General features: G+C 38.2%; 1 protein-coding gene across 1 annotated transcript in view; it reads right to left on the minus strand.

The window, feature by feature from the left end:
• Positions 1-21,064, minus strand: part of CDH2 (cadherin 2) — an 81,483-nt gene that overhangs the window by 19,614 nt on the left and 40,805 nt on the right. The window contains exons 7-18 of the mRNA XM_035317213.1: positions 19,715-19,721; positions 19,334-19,562; positions 17,341-17,486; positions 16,105-16,260; positions 14,314-14,458; positions 13,091-13,263; positions 8,190-8,327; positions 7,654-7,839; positions 5,165-5,421; positions 3,566-3,708; positions 2,098-2,331; positions 1,561-1,794 (exon numbers count right to left, since the gene is read on the minus strand). Of these exons, the coding sequence (XP_035173104.1) occupies positions 1,561-1,794; positions 2,098-2,331; positions 3,566-3,708; positions 5,165-5,421; positions 7,654-7,839; positions 8,190-8,327; positions 13,091-13,263; positions 14,314-14,458; positions 16,105-16,260; positions 17,341-17,486; positions 19,334-19,562; positions 19,715-19,721 (2,048 nt within the window). The remainder of the gene's footprint in view (positions 1-1,560; positions 1,795-2,097; positions 2,332-3,565; positions 3,709-5,164; positions 5,422-7,653; positions 7,840-8,189; positions 8,328-13,090; positions 13,264-14,313; positions 14,459-16,104; positions 16,261-17,340; positions 17,487-19,333; positions 19,563-19,714; positions 19,722-21,064) is intronic.

Here is a 21,064-nt window from a genome sequence, read left to right on the forward strand (position 1 = left end):
TAGAGAATGTAGCTTAAGGAAGAGATGTTTAAACTTAGGCTACTGTAGCAATGTGATTTGGAAATCAATCACATATTCCTTCCCTAAGTCAAAAATCTGTTCCACATCTGCAAAACAAACTTGTCATAAAAGGAGTTAAGAAAAAAAAAAGCTTCATAAACCACTGAATTCAGAGAGAATCTCTCTAGTAGTAACAAAACTTCTAAAAGATTATACTACTTTTATTTTTTTCTACCATGTCCAAAGAATATATGGCACTTCACATAGCTTAAGTCTGATGTTTAAGTATCACTAAGCTTAGACCATTTGGGCATATGAACCAGCAGCCCACCAGAACGGACCATAACTGTTGCCAGTTTTTTTATTTAAGCTTAGAAGAAGCAATAAGAATCATAGTAGAGGAAAATACAGTGGCATTGAGAACTAAACATTTTTAATCATTTATTCTTAATCAATTTCCAGTTATACTGTTTGTTTACACACTAAAGCTGTTAAAGAAAACAGAATGAGAAACAAAACAGAACAAATTTGAGTAAATGAATCTCTAAAATACAGTAGGTATGTTTCCAACTACAACCACCTTGGTGGAAAGAAAATTCATTTCATCTAGAATGTAAATATATGAAGAATATCTTAAAAGGTAAGGAGAATATCCTAAAAGATTTAGTGGCTTCAATAAGGCTCTGTTAAACCAATATAAGGCACTCTTAAAATGTTAGCTATCAGGAAAATCATTGTATTGTGCTCATGTACAGAGCTGGGCTTTGCCAGACCCAAAGAATACCCTAACTCCCCCCGCCAACCCTGTCATTTTGTATGTCCTGGACTAGTGCACAGTATACTCTGAACACGGTAATTCCTCCCTTATGTTGCACCACAGTCAGAAATCAGTTAACCGTAATGCGTAGGAGAGCTGGCATCTAATTGACTACACTGGATACTTAGTCGTGATGTTTAGTCACTTCCCTTATTGAATGCACTCAACACAAAAATAAAATACTAGCACGGCCTTGTGTAGCACTTAAACACACAGTTCCTGCATGGCTGCTTGCTTGTTGGGCCTTACATGATGGACTGTGATGCATTACTTTTCAAAATCATAAAATAGCCTACTTAAATTATTCTGACACATAATAGTAATAACACCAGTGCATTCCTGAGAGGCTGTGTAACCTGTTGAGGGTGGTATCAAATCACAGAATACCAACAGTACCAGACACTAGATGTCTGAGGGCTGATCACATCGTCATCCTGGTCACTCACTGATATAACATGTACCCTTAGGCACAGATTGAAAACTTCTTTCATAAGGCCAGTGTGGGGATTGTGCTCTTGACTGCCAAATATGCATGCAAGTGCTAGTTATGATATGTCTCGCAGACTCCTAACTCATCAGAAAGTTTTAATACTTGCCCAAGACATAAACCTAAGCAGTAACAATTCTTGTATTTGAATCTTTAATCCCTTTTTGGTCTTTGTCAAGGTACATAGGACTAAAACATAAAATGACACTATGGTATAAGAATATAGGAGTCAGTATTAAGGGATCCATCTACTTACTGAGCAAGATGATGATACAGAGCAGAATTGCAATGATGGCACCAGTGCCCAGTCCTGCGCCAACAATCCGGTCAACGTCAGTACAGTCCCCATTTATGTCGCATTGGCAAACTTTCACTTTCAGCACAGAAGTGCTAGATGCATGTGGATTTCCAGAATCTGTAATTACTATGGGCACATCATAGATACCAGCCTCCAGAAACCTGATCCTTAAAGAGAGCTGGGCATGATCACCTGTGGGTGAAATAAGGCACTAGGTTTACATAAAACAGAAATGGCATAAAATGGCTCATCTTTGAGCTTTGTATCAACGTATCACATAGCCCACTGACTACAAGACACTCAGGACAACAGACGTCCTTACTACTGTGGATTTTTCTTTCTTAAAATTTCTTGTTCTTTGGGGAACTTATACTAAGGTGCTTTCCTATTCATGTTTACCAGATTAACGTATGTCATGAAATACACCGAAGTAAAACACAGAAAACAACATGCAATTCCCTGTAACGTGATTATAATTTCTGTAATGTTAATTACCACTAATTCGAACAATGGTCCAATTCCTCTTAATACTAGGAGGTGTATCAGGCAGCTCAAAGGCAAATGGGCCTGCATTTGGATCAATGTCAGGGTCTACAGCAGTGATGTTAATAGCATTAGGCTGCAGCGTTTCACATGTCGTGGCTTCTTTTGGGTTCACTTGGGGAGCATTATCATTGATGTCCAGCAAATATATTTGAAGTGTTCCAGTTCCACTCATAGGAGGAATTCCTTCGGAGAAAAAAAAAAAAAGAAAAAAGGTACAGAGCCTGTTTCCAGTTGTAAAGTTACTTAAATGAGCTCATACCAACCAGCTCAATTACCACATACACACGTTCAGCGCAGTTTTGGAATTTTGTTTTTACCAAGCCAATGTAACACTGTCACTGTTCCTACAAACACACAAATTCTCATGTAATCTGCCCTCTGAAAACTCAACAAAATTCAACTCACAACTGCAGATCCACAGATCTGGGAGACTTCATCTATTTACTCTATCAGACAGCTAGTTCCTTTTCCAGAGAAGGTCTACATGAAATGCTTCAGAAGAAAAGGTGCAGAATTTGGATTATTTCTCTCTTGCAGAAATTCTTTCATAACTTGGAAGACTTACAATCAACATTCACCACAAGCATGCTACTTAAATTCTTTTTAATACTTACTTTCAGCATGCAGATTCAGACTTCTAGATATTCCTGTTATCTTTACTGAATGTGTGATGCTTCCTTAAACCTTGCTAAAGTCACACATTTATGAGAACTTGTGGCACTGAATTTCTCAGTATAATTAGCAATGGTTTTCATTCCTCCCTCTGTCCCCATATAATCTCCTTCCAGTTCCATTTAATTTTATTCTCCAGAACAGGGCCAAAAGGATAGAAATAGCTGACCTAGCTTTGTTACACTGCAACAGTTTGTATAATTTTACCATTTGTCTTCTCTCCAAGGTAAATAGCCTTAGTGTTTCAGCTTACCCTTCTAATGTGAAAATGTTGCTGAACACACCTGGCCATCTTTCTGATATTGGATATAAACAGCACAGCGTTCTACTAGCCTATCTTAAAGGACTAATTTCTGAACAGAAAACTTCATTGAAGTGCCAATGAAAAGATACTTTTCCCTCTACAATTCTGTAGTCAGAATATGGAAAAATATAATCCATGCCACCTCTTCAACATGGCACTCCCCATAAAGCCACCAACCACGCCCTGCTGTGCATTTGCTCAGCCTAGCACAGTCTTGCGCAGACTTATTTTTCAGTTCTATGTAGGCTCGAGTAATGCAACAAAAACTGTCCTCCAAACTCACTGACTTACTTTTCAGCTACTTCCTGAGTGGCTGGGAAATATACAAATATACTTATATTGGTTTCTGACTTGATATCTAAGCATATCTTGTTTCCTGCCCCAGTAAAATAGAATGCCATTCAACCACATTTCAAAGAAATATACAATGCTGATACATACCATTATCAGAGGCAAGAAAAGTTGCATTATACATATTGTTTTGCACATATATTGATTCTCTGTCCAAAACAGCTGTAGTAGTTATCTGTCCATTGATGGGGTCTATTTTCAGCCAATTTGCAGGATCTGAAAGTTTTGAGTACCTGTGTATTTGAACACAAGATGTGTCATTTATCTGCCAACATAAATATTGACAACAAAGACAACAGACATTTTAATTTGTATTCTCAACATGCTTTTGTAATTTGGAGTCAATACTTTACAAATTTCCATTTATTAAGCTTTGTTGCTAAAATTCTTGAAAATGCATATTCAAGAATCTAAACATAAGACTGTTTTTAAGTGCCCTGCCATGCAAATTATCATGTAACTCGAGTAAACCATACAATTACCATAAACTAAATAACATCCATATTCAGACTCAATTAGAATATTTAACTCAGGATCCCTCTTGCTTGTTCTATACCTACAGAGCTGTTGATACTAACTTTTATGTTATCAGAGCACTGAGAGCAGGAGAGATGCAGAGAAGTAAGAACGTATAAAGATCACTTAACAGCACTAACTGATATTATTCTCACACTTTCAGTATCACTCAAACTTAATTTTCTACAGAGGCACAGATTTTATTGCATGTTTCTCATCTTCATTTGAAAGACGAGTGCCTTTCAAAATCATCCTTCTATCTGGCAAATTTGTCCTTTGACATTAATCAAGTGAAAGCTATCTTAGCTCATTAAAAATGTATATATCCTTAGAGTCTTCGTGCTATCATGTCTACACAGTGCTTATGTCCAGAAATGAGCAAAATATAGCCTACAGCTAACCAACATTAAGTGAAAATACAATTCTAACACCCTGGGAACCTTCCTTTCTGTGGAATGAAAACAAGAAGGAAGTTCTGGAGTTTTATCTACATGAGCTAGTAAACTGGATAAGCTAATAAAGTGAGTCCTGACCCAAGGGTAGTGACTGTGCCTCAGCTTTGCAGCCATCTTTAAATGAGGTATGCAAAAGCATGCTTAAGACTTCCATGATTTTGTTTTATCCTCTTCACTTTTCTAATTTAGATTATCTTTAGACATTAGGCAAATTGTGAACAAATTACAATCACAGCTATCAGTACAAGAGTTCACAGATGGAAAACAACAGTACTGTGTATTGCTGGAAAATAAGAAAAATAAAAGAAAACACCTTAAGATTTGATCCTCAGTCAGACGTGTTTTTGCTACAGCACCAAAATTATTGGTTAATTTAAATTGCAAATGCCATTAGTTCACACAAGCCTGTGTCTGCTCTAACTGAACTCACTAGGCTACCATGTATTGCTCAACACAGTTCCATGACTTCATTCTACGTTGATGAAGTAACACTTCAGATTAGAAGATGATCCCATTTACAGATATATGAATGCTCGTCAGGTCACTTTTTCTCTCTAGCCAAAATTCACTTTGGAGAGTGCTGCAAAAGATCTACAGGAGGTATTGGTATAGCTGTATGCTATGGTAAACAGACACACAGTCTCTTTGTTCCCCACCCACTCTACAACAAGGAAATTGCATCTGAACTGCTAAGTAACCATAAAATGTTTATACAGACCTTAGAGAGGTTTGCTGCATGTAACGATCTGGATCCTGAGCTGTGAAAGTTGTCAACATGCTACCGGCAAGCAGCCCTTCTTCTTGACGTACAAGCTTGGGGTTTGGAACAAAATATGGACTCTCATTCACATCAATGACCGTAATGGACACAGTTGCTGTTGACTGAGGAGGATGCTGAATCCCCTTAGCCAAAGGCACTTGATTTTCCGCAGCTACAGTAAGTACGAACATTCTGTTGGTCTCAAAGTCAATAGGCTGTGAAAAGCAAAGAGTGGGAAGTCTTAACATTTGCTCACAGTAGTGATGGCCACAGAAAAACTTTTTTACTTTAAAGCACATTTTCAAACATTACTTCTACTGCTTTTCTGAAAAACAAGCAAAGAACTGAAAGAGAATACCTCAACATAATACCTCAACGTGTGACTGGGTGATGGTTTTGCTTAACATAATCATCAGTTGTACTATTACAACTGATAGAAGCCTTGACATTTTTGAATTTAATTTGCTCAGGTACAGCCATTAGTTACAACAGTGGAAACGGTTTCATCAGACAATTACATTGCAACTCCCAGCTTTGTGCCAGGTACTCATCTGAGCAGATAAGCCTTCTGAGAAGCTCCCCCAAAAGAAAAAGGCTGGGAGAGACTTGTCTTTCTATGTTATGAGAATGAAGGTTTCCTAAACAAGATCATGGCCATAACTAGCCCCCTAGATCAGGGATTCCTATGCCCTTGTATTTCACTAGAAAGACTCTCTGTAACCCCAGCTAACTCCATTGCTGGTATCCATACAGCGCCCAGTTTCACAGTCCAAACACCCTTCAGTCTGGGGACGTCCTCAGTAAGTCAGAAGTCCAACTTAAGGAGGAGCAGGAACAGTATGAGACTAGAGTTCCTTTGTCATGCAGCACATGGCTGAGACATTTCTCATGAGTGCTATGCACCGAATTGCTCACACTAATTCTAGACTTGAAGGAGCCCTGTACCTTACGGGGGCAACTGGCATGTAACAGTGGGAAGTCAGGGACACGAGACAATGCAATCTTCATTACAGGTTGACAGATCAACTCACTGCACCTCAAGCAACTCTTTTTGTGTCTTTCTGCTTTAAGTAGTGCTGCTGGCCAGACTGCAGAACTGCAATTCACCACCTCAAGCAGATCTTGCCATGCTATTTAAAAGGCTCTGATTTCATATGGTGCATCTGACCCCCTTCTGAAAAGACCCATCGTTCCCTTGCATTTGTAGGAACAAGTTCCTTTTCCAAATGAGGCTCCCACATGCTGCTATTCTGTTGTTAAACCAGGTCAGACGTGGCAAAGCACTGAGATACTCTGGCAATAGAGGGGATTCAAATTTATTTTTAACAAACTCTCAGTGCGCAAAGCTATGTCAAACATATTAGAGACTTGGAAGCTTAGGCTTACTTCTCTTTATGTTACTTGTTTAATCTGGGCATTTTTTAGATTCATTTTTCCAGGGGCTTCTAGTTTTACACTATTCCTAGATCTGAGAAAGATGCTCATGTGCCTAATTACAAAGCACAGACACTCATGTAATTCTTGCTGGAAGACTGTAATATAACAATTGGTACCCCTGGGGAAGTGCAGTTATAGAACAGAAGACAGTTCTTCGTAGTGTGAATTATCACTCTAGCTGTAAAAAATTCTATCTTTTTCTCACCTAGATACTGACATGATTTAAAAAAAAGAAAAAGAAAAAAAGAATGAATAAAAAGTGAATGTTTTAATGTCCAAATGGGAACACTGGCATCTCACACTTGACTTCATAAGTGGATGGACCAAAAGCAGAACAGGCCAGCTCAGAGAAGAGACACTTATCAGAGATCCATGAGGAAAGGTGGCTACTGCTTGGCAGGTTTAATTATAGAACAGCACTGTTATTATCACTTAAATAAGTCACCCCTCAACACAGAGCTGTGTTGGCTACAGAAGGAGCACAGACAGGTTATTCCATAAAAGGTATTTAAAAGAGGTTTTAAAAATAGCCAGTCTTTAAAAGCCTCTTGCAAGTAGCCTCCCACCTATCACTTTTCCCTCTCTGATTGTGCCTTGACTTTTTAATTTGTATCTGTTCCTTAACAGGAACATGTTGACATAATACCAGCAGACAACAAGCATGACTACTAATGGAGGCCAAGAGGTAGGAAGCTGTTCCTTTCGACTAGCCATGAATGCTAAGCAGATGCTTTTTCACAGACTAATTCCTATCTTTTGGCAAATAAAGCTTCAAAATCTGTCATTTTCAACAACGTAACCTGCTTTTTAAAACTGATCACTTAGAATACTACTGATAGCATTAGCAAGGAAATGCTCCAGGAGATGAATGGCTTACTTGCACAAGACAGACAGTGCCCATTCATTTTACTTTCAAGACTTGTGCTGGCCTCAGGAGGTCACATTTATTTTCAGTGTTCTCCCACTTATTTGATCTCTGCTTAACTCACTGAATTGCAGGCATCTCTTACCTTCACAACAGTTACCAACCCATCATTGCTATTTGGATCAGTCAGGATAGTAAATCGACCTGTCGGGTCTCCTCCGGTCATTCGGTACATTGCATTCCATGCAGGCGTGTGCGGCTGATCTTTATCTGTTACCGTTAGGTTAGCTACTATAACATCCACTCTGTTTTCTGGTACTTCGCCGTAGAACTGCAAAAAGAACAAAGCCCTTCACCATGCAGGCAAAAGCAGGCAAGAGGCACACCATACTGAACAGGCTTGCACCCACGTCGCTTAATGCTAGGGAGCACATCTCATGTCACCAGAGCTGTGACAGCTTATCTAATGAAATTTTACCTGAGGCCACCCAGAAAACTTATGGTTTGATTCTCCAGTCAACTTGGCCTAGGCAGAATACCGTATTCTGCACGTATTTAAGTTCTACGTGCCAGTAAGCTATTTAATAAGTGATAAATTTTTACCGTCTATGAATATAATGACAAAATTGGGGAATAGGTATAAATATGCACATCCTCCAGTTAGTCCTACCCCATACTTACAGTCATAGCAGTGAACTCTGGAGGATTGTCATTGACATCTGTCACAGTGATGACAGCAGTTGCTGTGTTTGAAAGACCATATGTTGGGTTTCCTTCCATGTCCGTAGCTTGAATTATTAATGTATATTGTTGTACTTTCTAAAACACAAAATGACATCAACATAAGTTTTAGACAAAACTGACATTACTTGTAGGACAGCAGGTGTTTCTGAAATTTCACTTTGCTAAGCAGTGAGCTTATCATGCTGTTTATCCCAGTTAGCATCACATGAAATGACAGGAGCAAAGTTTGTACCATGGAAATACAGCACCAGGTTGCATCTAACTCTGTTGAACACCACTGCTCAACATTTTTCAAATACCACTCAGATGAGGGCAGACTGTCTTCCGCCTACTTCCAGAATCAAAAATACTTTATACAGTTCAAGCCGTTATCGCAGGTCTAACAATGCTTTTCCAATGTGGGAAAAAACAGAGCAGTTGATACTAGAACAGGGTAAGTCCTTAAAAGCATTTGAGAGGACTGAGTTTGTTGGCCAAGCCACCACAACTGCCAAGGCTTTGTTTCAGCCAGGCCTATGTATACAACTGCAGTTGCAACGCCTCAGGATTGCTATAGAAACCAACAGTGTCAGGGCTAACAGAGACCAGTACGGAGGAAAGGGGAGGGAGCAACCCAACGGACTATTTCCATGAAGGTCAAACACTCCAGAGAAGATGGCTGCCACCTCCTCCTCCCCGCCTGGGGCCTTACTACAGGCCCTGCGGGCTGGGGAGCCCCGCTCTCCCGGCAGGGCTGGATGCTGGCCAGCACTCACGGGAGCACAGGCCTCCTTTCTGTGAAAAAGAAATACCCCGCTGAGAGCTGGCCTCAGACTGGCTGGCTTTGTAACACGGAGCTGACGCGGTTGTAGCTAAAAATAAGAATAAAAAAAAAAAAATAGAAACTCCGTGTAGTTGCTCAGAAGTTGCTTTTAACTCTTCAACAGTTTCTACCGTGAAATGCAAATGTTATGTATACCTTATTGTATTGTTTTTCATAACGAGCTAGGTTCTATCATCCTAAATTCAGTTCTTTCCAAAAGAAACCTCACAAACGTAAATTGCTATTATTTTAAAATACCACTTTCATGAATGGTTTACTAACACAGGCAGAAACTTTTTAGCAAGACAGAAATAGATACGCATAGTTTTTCATTCGCGGACAATTTCCCCCATAATTTGAAGACTGGGCTATCCCACAGAATATTTTTCACGGAAATAGTTTACAGAATAGGACTATGGATACTGATACCAAGAATAAGCAAGGACAATGCCATTAATAATGTCTGACTTTCAAATTTTGGCCAGACACTGCTACAGATATGAGAGATGCAAAGGGTATGCATGCTTCCAAGTAGCAAATATGAGCCACTGAATAAAAAGAAGTTTTTAAAAGAAGTTGAAACAAGTATAAATCTTTATGTGCCATTGAAGTTAATTTATGCATGTATTCTTTCACAATGGAACCCCTACAACACACTCCAAATGTATATTACCATATATGAATCCCACAGTTCTTTAAAAAAAAGCAACACTAATATTATTTACAGACAAATGTAATATAAACATTTAATACTGCACTCATGTACACAAATAATACTTTGGAAAATATACTTGCAAAGTGGCCTTCAAAAGCCTTAAGTAAACATTCTAAAGGTTTCCTTTATGACAACAACATGAAAAGCAGTCAGGAGGGAATAGAAGAAATACTTTTACTGCTTCCACCCAGGAAAAAAAAATACTTATTGTGAAGCAATAAAAACTAGAGCAGTATTGAAGCAGATCTTGCAGCCAGATGACTCTGTGTTATTGAAACAGCAGGTGCTTCTGATTCATCTGGGTCTTAGCACATTGATCCCAAGCAGCAAATTTCATTAAGGAAACTCCATTATTATTACACGGAGACTCTACTTTCACACAATCTTCTTATTTAATTCCAATAGAAGAAGCGCATGGGAAATTCTCACCAAAATGCCCCCAAAGCCAGCATTTATATGTATTTTTGCACTTTTTTGGTTGTTTATTTTTTTATTTTTTATTTTTTTTTCCCCTTCCAGCACTCACATACACAAGATCAAACGCTGGGGGTATTTCAGGAAAATCAACTAGCACAGAACTTTTACAAAAATAGGGAAATTAGGGGAAGTTGCTCTCCTCTTTTTACTGACGGTTGAGAAGCAGCCAGAAGTAAGCTGTTGAGCATGTGTCAGCAGCCTGCACAGAGACTTTGCAGCAACACATCCAAAGACGAACTGGCAGCTTCAAGAAAGAACACAGACCTCATCAGGTCAAATCTTTCCACTTCAACAGAGGCCAAATGAAAGAGCACTTCACTGAATTAACCTCACGTGAGACAGGAATGCCTGTGTGTGAATTTAAGTACGGTGCCTGACTTCTACTGCACCTCCAGCAGTAAGGCAGATGTTTTAATGCTGAAGTGGATTCTTCCACAGATGTTTTAATGCTGTGGATTCTTCCACAGCAACATTGGAAGAAATGAGACCAGCTGGAACTCGTGAAAGAGCAACATCTGGGAGAGCAAATGAAAGATTTCTGCCTTTAGCTCAGTCCCTTACCTAAGCAACTCTCCTCCTGTGCACTTTCATATGGACAATGCATTGTATGTGTAAACTTAAAAATACCAGCTGACTGTTAGAAGTTAATATCCTTTAACATTTGGTTAGCCTTGAAGAGGTCAGGCAGTTACACCACAAGATCTTTGTAGGTCCCTTCCAACTGAACTATACTATTCTATTGAAATACCACTTTTTTTTTTCTTTTTTTTTTTAATAGAATCATAGAACAGCTTGGGATGGAAGGGACATTAAAGAACACCTGGGTCCAACCCCCTTGCCATAGGCAGGGACGCCACCCTCTAGATCAGGTTGCCCAAGGCCTCATCTAACGTGGTCTTGGAACATGTGGGCAGGGGAATCCACAACCTCTCTGGAGAAATGAATTTTTTGAATACCTACTACACTCATGCTCGCATAATTAACATGTCACATAATTTAAAATTGTGTCTAGTATTTAGTGAGCCTAATTAGAGCACAAAGGGGATCCAGACTTAGAGAACAGGAAAGGTTTTGGTAGCCCAGTGGAGGTTCATGGACATCACCTCTGCAGTAAAGCCTGAGTGCAACATAGCATTCCCCAGAGCAATGTCGGAAGACATGCTTGATTCAGATCGGGCTGTCTAGTCTCCTTGTTGTTTTAATTAGATTGACTTTCACAAAACTCAGGAAATGAAGGAAGCAAAGCAATGGCTTGGGAAGGAAATAATTTTATCTTATATTAGTCTAATTTGATATTTGAATGTTTTAATATTTATCATTAATATTCAACACGAGCAAGAAATGTTTATAAATACTGATTTGGGTATCAGTTCAGTGATCCATCGGGAAGACTGATGGCAAATAACAACTCTTCTGCAACTGTTAACATGAGGGTCTAAGCTGCAAAGACAGCTGGTTTCTTTTGAGTTAAATCACTTCGGTATAGCCAGTCACTAAGTAATAAAACCCAGAGTTATCTCTATGTCCTTCTGAAAGTTCACCTGTCAAAGATGACCAGAGGATTTTAAAAGCGAGGGCAAAGCCACCCATCATTTTTTAACTTAATAGTGCAATACCGTAAAGTTCATGGTTTTCCTTCCCTCAAATCCTTCCTTTTCAAAAATATCTTTAACAGAATTAATGTTAATAAAAATTTAAAAATTAGCTGCAATATCTAACCGTCTGTTTAGCTTTTCAAATATTCTGATTAGCACTTTCATACTGCAAAGTGCAGCAGAATATTAATAGCCCATCCAGAACATCCTTTTGTTCTCCATTTTAACTAAGTATAAGCAAACAGCTGAAAGCTAAACTGGAAATTCAGTTAAAAAAATCCCCCAAATCCTTCAGATTTAATAAGCTAAAATGAGGTTAGTAAAACAGAAGTGGAAACAAGATGTGTTGAATTAAGATTTGTTTGGATTTTATAGTTTGTTTATAAAATAATGCTTATATCTTGTGAAGTTTAAAGTGGTTCAAAAACATAGTTAGCCTGTGTGTCAGATCTGCAGTCGGGAGGGAAATATTTTTATTTATATTTGGCACCCTCCCTCTCCAGTAAAGAACTGCCTGGACAGAATGGGACTTGCCCAAGATGTGGCAGGGAATTACTGACAGTCAGATTTTTTTTTCCTTAAGGTTTTGAACATGTATCCGGGCTTTGAGACAAGCCCTTTTCTATATAATTTCAAAAACAGACTGTTCTATTTCTTTGAGACATGCACATTTCACATTTTAAAAGCAGTGATGTTTTTCCTGGTTTATTTTCATCAACAAAGTTCTAATCAGGGAATTACTGCACATTTATTAATCAGCAACAAAAAGATTTAAAATAATTACCACCTCTCTGTGAAGACCTAGGAAGAGAAGAGAAGGAGGACACGAGCTCCTCTCCTGGAGCTTCCAAGATAAATGAAACACATCCAATTCCATTTTCCATCTACTCTTTGCCTACAGAGCTCAGTGAAGGGGACAGGGCTGCAGCTGAGGAACACCTTCCATTTCAGCACCCAAGCTGAGCACCTGAAGCCTTATCTGTACTGCCCTGCTTTAGTGTGTACCCATTACTCAAAAGCAATCAGGCTTCTGAGATGAGATTCCTTCCCAAACCCAATGGGCCTGAGAGTGACTACACGTACAAAGTATCTGGGTCTAATTTTCATCCGCATGCTTATTTTTAGTGTTTTCTTTCAGTGCTCTGGGCCTAGGATAATTCGAGGTGGAGCGGAATATTTGCAAATCACAGGCAAAAACCGTGCATCTACACACACTCAACCCAGTCTGTGGGATTAAGATCTGCCATACCTCTCTGTCAAGCCCAGCTGCTACTGTGATAATGTCACCAGTCTCATTGTTGATTGTAAACATGTTGGGAGAGGGACTGCTTGGGGCCTGTGACAAGATCCTGTATCTCAGCATCCCATTCTGTGCATTGGGATCGTCGGCATCGATGGCAGTAACAGTCATCACGTAGGTTCCTAGCAGCAGGATAAATAATTGATTTTATATAAACAGTTTACTCAGATTACACAAGATCACTTACCAGCAATGGTCAAAGTATATATTTCTTTTGGTAAACTCTGTACATTCCTTCTCTTACTTAAAACAAACTGATTAAACCCAAGACTTACCAACAGAGTAATTAAAATACATAAGAGAAGATAAAAATACTTTTTGTTTATAAAATATCAGGTTTGTTTATAACCGAAGAAGCTCCATAAACAGTGAAATCCTACAGTTCTGCCATAAATAATATTTCTGTAACAGCACAGCTTCTCAATGTTTAAATAAAAATATTATTAATTGGGCCAAAGGAAATATACTGAATTTTCAGAATTGGTGCACATACTGATAGTGGTTGAAAATCAATGTAAATAATACTTTTTCAAAGGTCTCTGAGATGCATGTTCTTTCCATTTCAAATGCCAAGTCAACACTGTGAAGTGAGAAAATATATTTCTTGTGCTAACCTTTCTAATAATTTCATTTTGCACTACTGACAAATTAAGGAAGTAGTTTCAGCCATAGTGCAAACTTAAATACGAGCTGATTAGAATTTTAATGAGATGTGAATAACATTTAGGATTTTCTCGAGAATTCAAATGAAAGTGTTTGATTTCAAATCCCAGTATTTCCAAGTCTCTGAGACTCAGAACTAGAGCTGAATCTGTTGGTATGTTGGAAGTCTCTTAAACCCTCCGCTGTCAACTAAATGAATGTCAATTGCTATTATGAACTGGAAGAACTGCAACATTATAAATAGGACCTTCAAAAACAGAAACCTGAAAGTAATATTATTAAATCCTTCTGTTTTAGTTCATATATACTTTCCTTCTTTGAAATTAATCCTAACATGCTACAAAGTGAGTTAAAAATAAGGTGAAATAGTGAGACAGTATATGAAATTTTGCTCTTCATATTTATAAGACACCTTTGAAAGTGTTAAAAAGTCTGAAGATGCATTTTGAAGATGATGAAGGGGGTAACTGCATACCTTTTCCCCCCAGCTTAGAAAGCCCCCATCTTACCTGGCTTTGACCCTTCAGGGACTGTCCCATTCCAAACCTGGTGCAAAAACTCAGGTCTATTGTCATTCATATCAATGACATTAATGACAATGTCAATGGGATTTTCCACTTGGTTTCCATTCACATCCACTGCATGTGCTCTCAGCTGCAAAAATTATCAGAAAAATGTTAGAATTTGCACAACATACAGGCATAAACAGATACCACTAACAGTGGCATTAAATTGCAGGTCAGAAATTTGTAGTTCAATGTATTTTATCTGTCATTGCTCCCCCGTACTGAGCAACCTGAAATCTCGTATGATAATGGAACTGCTGTTACAGACTTTCTTTGATTTGCTGAAAATAATTCTGAGTCATACAATTTTGATTAATACCAATGCCTACTGTCAAATACTGTTTTTAATAATCACTGTTAGAAAACACTCTCTAAAAACATGCATGCTTATATTAAGGAGATGAAAACTTTAAAAGATAGATGTCATTAGCAATCCAAATGGAATGGACACTGGGATCATTTTCACAAAATCTTATCTAATATTATATATTTGTGTTACCTGGAACACCAAGGTAAAGTTTGTGATAAAACACTGTCAGTAAACACAACAAAATCTGTCCAGGCTAAAATTAAGCTAAAGTTTATGGACTGAGTTTCAAAGATGACACTTAAATTTAATACTCTGATTGTCAAAACTGTCTGAGTAACTATCTTTGACAGTCAAGCTTACCTAAATCATCTTAAATTGGACTACTGAACACAGTACTACTTGAAAATGTAAACCTATGTATCTAGGCCACAATCTAACAATTGCTAGGCAAAAAGCAACTGTCTCCTGTACGCAGTCCTGCTGAAAACCATTATATATCTACCTTCTGGCTACAAACCTACTAGAAAAGAGCAAGAGGGCATGAATAACTCACCACTCTGGAAATGGCTCATATAAATGTAAATTCCTAAGTCAGTAAACCTTAAATTGCCAATGACAAACTCTCAGTAAATCTCGTGGGTGCTGGAGTTGCTGTGCACTTGCAAGAGCCAGGCCCTATACACAAATGCCACCTGCCATGTCCTCCATTCAGGAGTAGCACTCGAATGGCTTCCCAGAGAGCTAGACGAGGAGTGTTTTAATTCACAATATGCTTGAAGCTTTCTCTAGCACCTGAGTGACTTCAGTAACAATTCCAGAGTGGTCTCTCAGCAGCAGAGACAACTCTAAGTCAAAGCTTGGTCTCCTCTCTTCCTTCAATGCTTTCTTTTCGACTATTACTGGAATCCATGGTCTACTCCGTCAATTTCTTTAGAGCAAAGAATATCATTTTCATAAGCTGACAGACCTAATTTACAATTCAATTAAAATGCTTAGATTTGCCCCTGAAAATGAAAATTGGTAGGTTATTCTTCCTATCCATTTCTCAAATCACAGCTGCTGCAATTCTAATAGCAGTTGCCCTAATTTAAGTTGCTAAATTAAAAGTAAACTTTTGAAAAATATACAATAGTGGAGGCGACTGTGATCAATGATCTGCATTTGAAATATAAGCTACAGTATCCATATTTCAATCTTTTAAAATTACTTCATATAAATACATCTAATCACTGTTTATGTATGTTAATGCATTTAAGCTGCTTAGACATAGTAAGAGTTAGCCTTAAGTACAATAAATATAAATCTGCTACAAACTCTTCAAATCATATCTCATAGAAAGCTAAATGCCGGCTGCTCAAGTCATGTTTGAAGCAGATGTTAATCTTCAATTTGATAATCTGATTTATGGTAAATTAAACTCTTACATGAAAAGAAGCAATCTGCTCACGATCTAAAGGTTTTGTCACAGACAGCTGTCCTGAGATGGGGTTGATGATGAAGATTCCTGTTGGAGGCTGGTCAGCTCCTGGGCCAGTCACGCTGTACCGTAGCGAAAGGCTTTTATCACGATCAGACCTAATCTATGTATCAAAAAGAGAACATTTACATTAGCAACAAACAACCAATGGATGGGACTGCTGCTGAGACAGTAACAGATAATTTGCCTTTTTCAGTCTTTAGGCTAAGCTTGTGAAAATAAATGGATAAATTTTTCTGGAAATAGTATAAAGTTAGTATAATGACTGAGGTTTTCAATTGCCCTCTTTCATTTGTCAAAAAGCTGGTCAATAAATTTCCAGGATTGTGAAAATGTCCCTGATTATTTCTTGTAACAGAATGAATTGTACTAAACAAAGCACACAAGTATTCTTACCTCAAAAAGAATTGCTTAGATCCTAGGGAATACAAACATACAACCCATAGAAAAACTATGTCAGCAATTAAAACTCTGTTTTTTCTCTCCTGTACCTTTCTGGACCAAAACTACAGACTCTTGTCTGCTATCGGCAATACTACAGCCCTTTAGAAACTCACTGTTTTTGTTTGAAGTCTGAACTTTGGTTTCACCTTCCAAAGAAAAATTAAAGGACAGTCCATTAGTGAGGAGTGGGTGATTCACTAGCAGCGCATTAACAGAGCAGAGCAATGCTCCATCCCATTCCCATTGTGCCAATACTCAGCTGAATTCCAACAAATTCTTTTAGAAGTTGATCATGACCAACCAGTACCATGGATGGAAGCCCTCCTGTGCAGGACTTTTGGCAATGCCAAGTCTGTGCTGCAGTCCTGCAGAGCAGCCAGCATCCCTCACCCCCATCATCTCCTGTTTCCTCCTCCCTCCTGCCAACTTCCATACAATTCCTCAAGTGGAAAACTCCAGTGCAGCTAACTGGAGACCTGGACCTGCAGAGATCCTCCTCAACCAGGAGGAAGTCCACAGGTTACTTGCCACCTGAACCTAGACCACTTTCCACTACTACAGGAGCATGGGGTTAACTTAAAAAATGAGTAAACACAGGCCCTGCTATGCACAGAGGTAGCAACAGCAACCAGCTCGAAACACTGATAAAATATTTGGACTATGAAGACATCATTCACACAGTAACTCTTCCAGAACTATCCAAAGGCCACTGAAATCACATTTCTATTAAATTCCTTACCCTAACTAATTCTTGAGGAAAGGGTCCTCTGGAATTTTCTGGTAGGTTGATTGGAGGGATAACCCAGTCTCTCTTCTGTCTCTTCAGATGGCTGCTGTGCTTATATTGTTGCCATGGAAATATGATGTCTTCAATTTTCTTTTGGTACATGGTACATGGTAAAATTAAGCACATGTTAGGATGAGAATTGCTAGTAGAAGTTATAAAATAATTTGTATACAATTGTAAAATCGACTGAAAGGCTGTTTTTCATCTGTGTTAACAGAATTGTTTTATTTGCATTAACAATGGCGTATGAAAATAGCCAATGTTATTTACTACTGTACTACAGAATTTTAAAAATTCTGTTTCTTTTTTCCTCATTCATGTCGGAGGAGAAATGAAATTATAAACCATTTATAACATGGCACTACTGTGTAAACTATTCTCCATTTTCTGGAAAGTAGTTAATATTTTGCAGACTTTAATAGTATGCCTTTATGTATTTCTCATTAGCTGGAACTTCAGTCCAGGTAATGTGTTACTGTACATTAAATTTAGATCTGGGTGTTCTAAAATATAATTTGAGTTCCAAGAGAAGCTTAATACATACTGGTAAGGAATGTCTCAAATATTTATGACCCTATTAAATCCCATAGAATTAATGCTGTAATTATTTTAAACCTATGTCAACCATGATGGATGCTGTAGATGACCCACTTTACACACTGGGCATTAATCTCTGTTGGGTGTCAACATTCTTTCCCTATTCCCTTCTATAGCTGCAGTCATTTCAGCCTTTGGATGCCAGCACACATATAACCACGCTAGCTTGCTTAAGGGTGGAGACACAGAGACAAAAACATTTTCCCAATCTTTAAAGAGAAAATCTCTTCCCCCCTCCCTCCCCCCCTTCCCTTTCTCATTAATCTAATCAAACGTGTCACAGACTAAAAACAGATGCCCAACTGAAGGCCAGATTCCACTACTCTATATTCTACTGATGTTAGGGATGCCTGAACTGGATCTTTGGAAAGAACAGGGCATGTCATTGCACATCTAAGTATCTGCTCTTTTACTAGACAGACAAAATGACAATATTTCCTTTGTTAAAAATGTCCCTTAGAAGGTTTAAAAACAATTAGCAAATAGGCAAAAAAAAAATGATGATTACACAGCTTTGATTTTCAAAGCGCTTTCAGAAAAATGTCCTGCATAATCACACCATCTATTTTGAAATTATGCTTAAATCTTTAATGTGTATCCATAACAGGCATATTAATCCATGAATAATTTTGTCCCCTACTTGTAAATTAAGCACTTTATAAGAGAAGGTAAGAAGCAGCAGGCAGCAAGTAATATTACAGACAAACATAGCAGGCCTAATACTGTTTTCCTAAAGTAAATACATTATGCTATTTGTATATTGATAGGTGTGATTTCTGTTACAGTACATGGCTTATCCTATGGCAGCTTCCAGCAGAGGGAGACTATCTTCCTTACCAAGCAGTGCTGGAATCATGAATAATTTACAGTCTCCAATTTGATTATGAAGGGACAAGACAAAGCCAATATTCCCTGCCAGAAATGCTTTCCTACTACTGCTGCAAATCTACAGCTCCCATCTAATAAACTTGACTGATGCATTGTAGCACAGGTTTGTTTATTTTGTGGTTATATTTAACTGCTTGAATAAATACTGCAATACTTTCAAGCAATTTAAAATAAAGAAATGACCACGTCTGACTTAAATTCAGGTATAAATCTCAAACTATACAAACAAAAAGCTCAAACATAAATGAATCCTACATACTTAAACAGACATGCCTTTCCATGCCTTAGCAGAGTAACAATAGAGAAGCTCTTTCTAAGGCTCCAGCTTCACAATTACACATGCAGTACTTGCCCATTAGTAGAGTATCTCATGGAGAGGTGCATGACAGCCAGAATCAAAACTCTATTTTTAAGCCTGTTTCCGGGGATACATTCATACGGATGGCATTTGGTTGCTTTACCTTTTCTGAGGCCCCTGTGAATGCTGGCTCAGGGGTTAGCTTCACCCTCATTTGCCATTCTTCCTGGGTTTCCTTGTCTTGAGCAGACACTACAAACTCTGTGGGCTCTGCTGAAAGTTGAAAGCTTCTCTCTGCGTATACCACACCGTCTTCATCTATTCTAAAATCTTCTGGCTCACTGCTTCCAAAGTGTATTTTTTTGTTTCCATCACAGCTTTGAAACCTCACTGTAAAACACATACAAAATGAAGAACAAAAAATGAAAAAGCAGCCCATTTGAACTGTGTGATATAAAATGAATATAAAATTAAGAACAGATATTCAGAAACAGAAAAAAAGTAACCAACTGCTATTATCATATGGCACACATGAAATTATGAGTTAAGTCTCACAGTTTAGGGGGTCAGTGACGTAATAGCGATATTCTTCTGAGAAATACTAAGTAGAAAGAAAATTTTTAACACTAGGTACACTTCCTGCCTCCTAAAGCTCCCTCAGACAAGGAAACCCGCACTGCATTTCAGTCCGTTTCTAGCAAGCATCTGTAGGGATTTGCACCTCAAGCCTCAAGAAAAGATCGAGTCAAGTCAAAATCATCACAAGCTGAGAAATACTCAGTGGATTGAATTGCACTGCAACCATAATCACAAACACAGTCGTGCTTCCAGTGCCTTCTCTGACAATGACGGTAAGTCATAAACCTCAAAGTCAGTTAGGAGATTACCTACTATGTCTTGCTTAACCCACGATTCAGTTCTATTATCTCATGTACATCACTTATGAGCTCTTGGCTTAATTTTCCTCAGTCCTCATCTATAAGACAGAAGCAGCAGTAAGTACTTACCTCACAGAGAAAATCTAAGTTAAGGACTTGTCATTTATTTTTATTTATCCTCTTTTTTTTTTTTTTTTTTCCCATTTGAAAGCTACTTCATGTACCACGCACATCCATACATCCACTTAGGGATTACCCATTTTTTATTTAATGCTCACCTAGCCCTGGTTGCTTTTGTGCCATCTGAAAGATGCTCATTGGAACAAAAAGTCAGTAAAACTAACTGGATAGATAATGACGGCAAGAGCACAGAACAGGTTACTGCTTTCTTTACCCAATTGCTTTGACTACCACTTATCTTCTGGGTTACTGCAAATAATAATAGGTAAAAAATGGATGTGCGGTTTTAAGGACAATGATCATCCTTTAATGTTCCTAAAGCATTGTGAAATATTTTGATCGTATGAGCAATAGAAGTTCAAAACATCATTATGAAGGTTGTGCTGAAATGCACATAGTGAAGATGAAATGAGACTTTATGCCTCATTTCAGTTATTGGACTTTTTATATTGTGCTAAACCATGCACGAACTATTTGGCTTCAAAACCTAAAGGTCCTTCTCAAGAAAAATCACGACTAAATGCCATGCATCATATGCTTTCTTCTGTAATGCACTGGTTACAGCAAGATACTAAGAAGAATCCTATCTTTTCCTCTTTGAACTTCAAGGACCAAGCTGATGTTCAGATGACATATAAAATTTGTTTCCTTACTACTCCCTTTCAATTATCTGAAATCCCCCATTTGCCCCCTCTTGACAGAAAAGATTTTATAAAATACTTCTTAAAAGGTCTCTATCATGTACAGAGCTGAGACAAAGTACAGTACTCCTCAAAACAAATGATGAAACGTCAAACTTCCTAGTACTGAGCTTGCTGGACTGTACGGGGGGACA

This window comes from Oxyura jamaicensis, chromosome 2, assembly GCF_011077185.1.
Source record: "Oxyura jamaicensis isolate SHBP4307 breed ruddy duck chromosome 2, BPBGC_Ojam_1.0, whole genome shotgun sequence".
NCBI classification, from domain to species: domain Eukaryota; kingdom Metazoa; phylum Chordata; class Aves; order Anseriformes; family Anatidae; genus Oxyura; species Oxyura jamaicensis.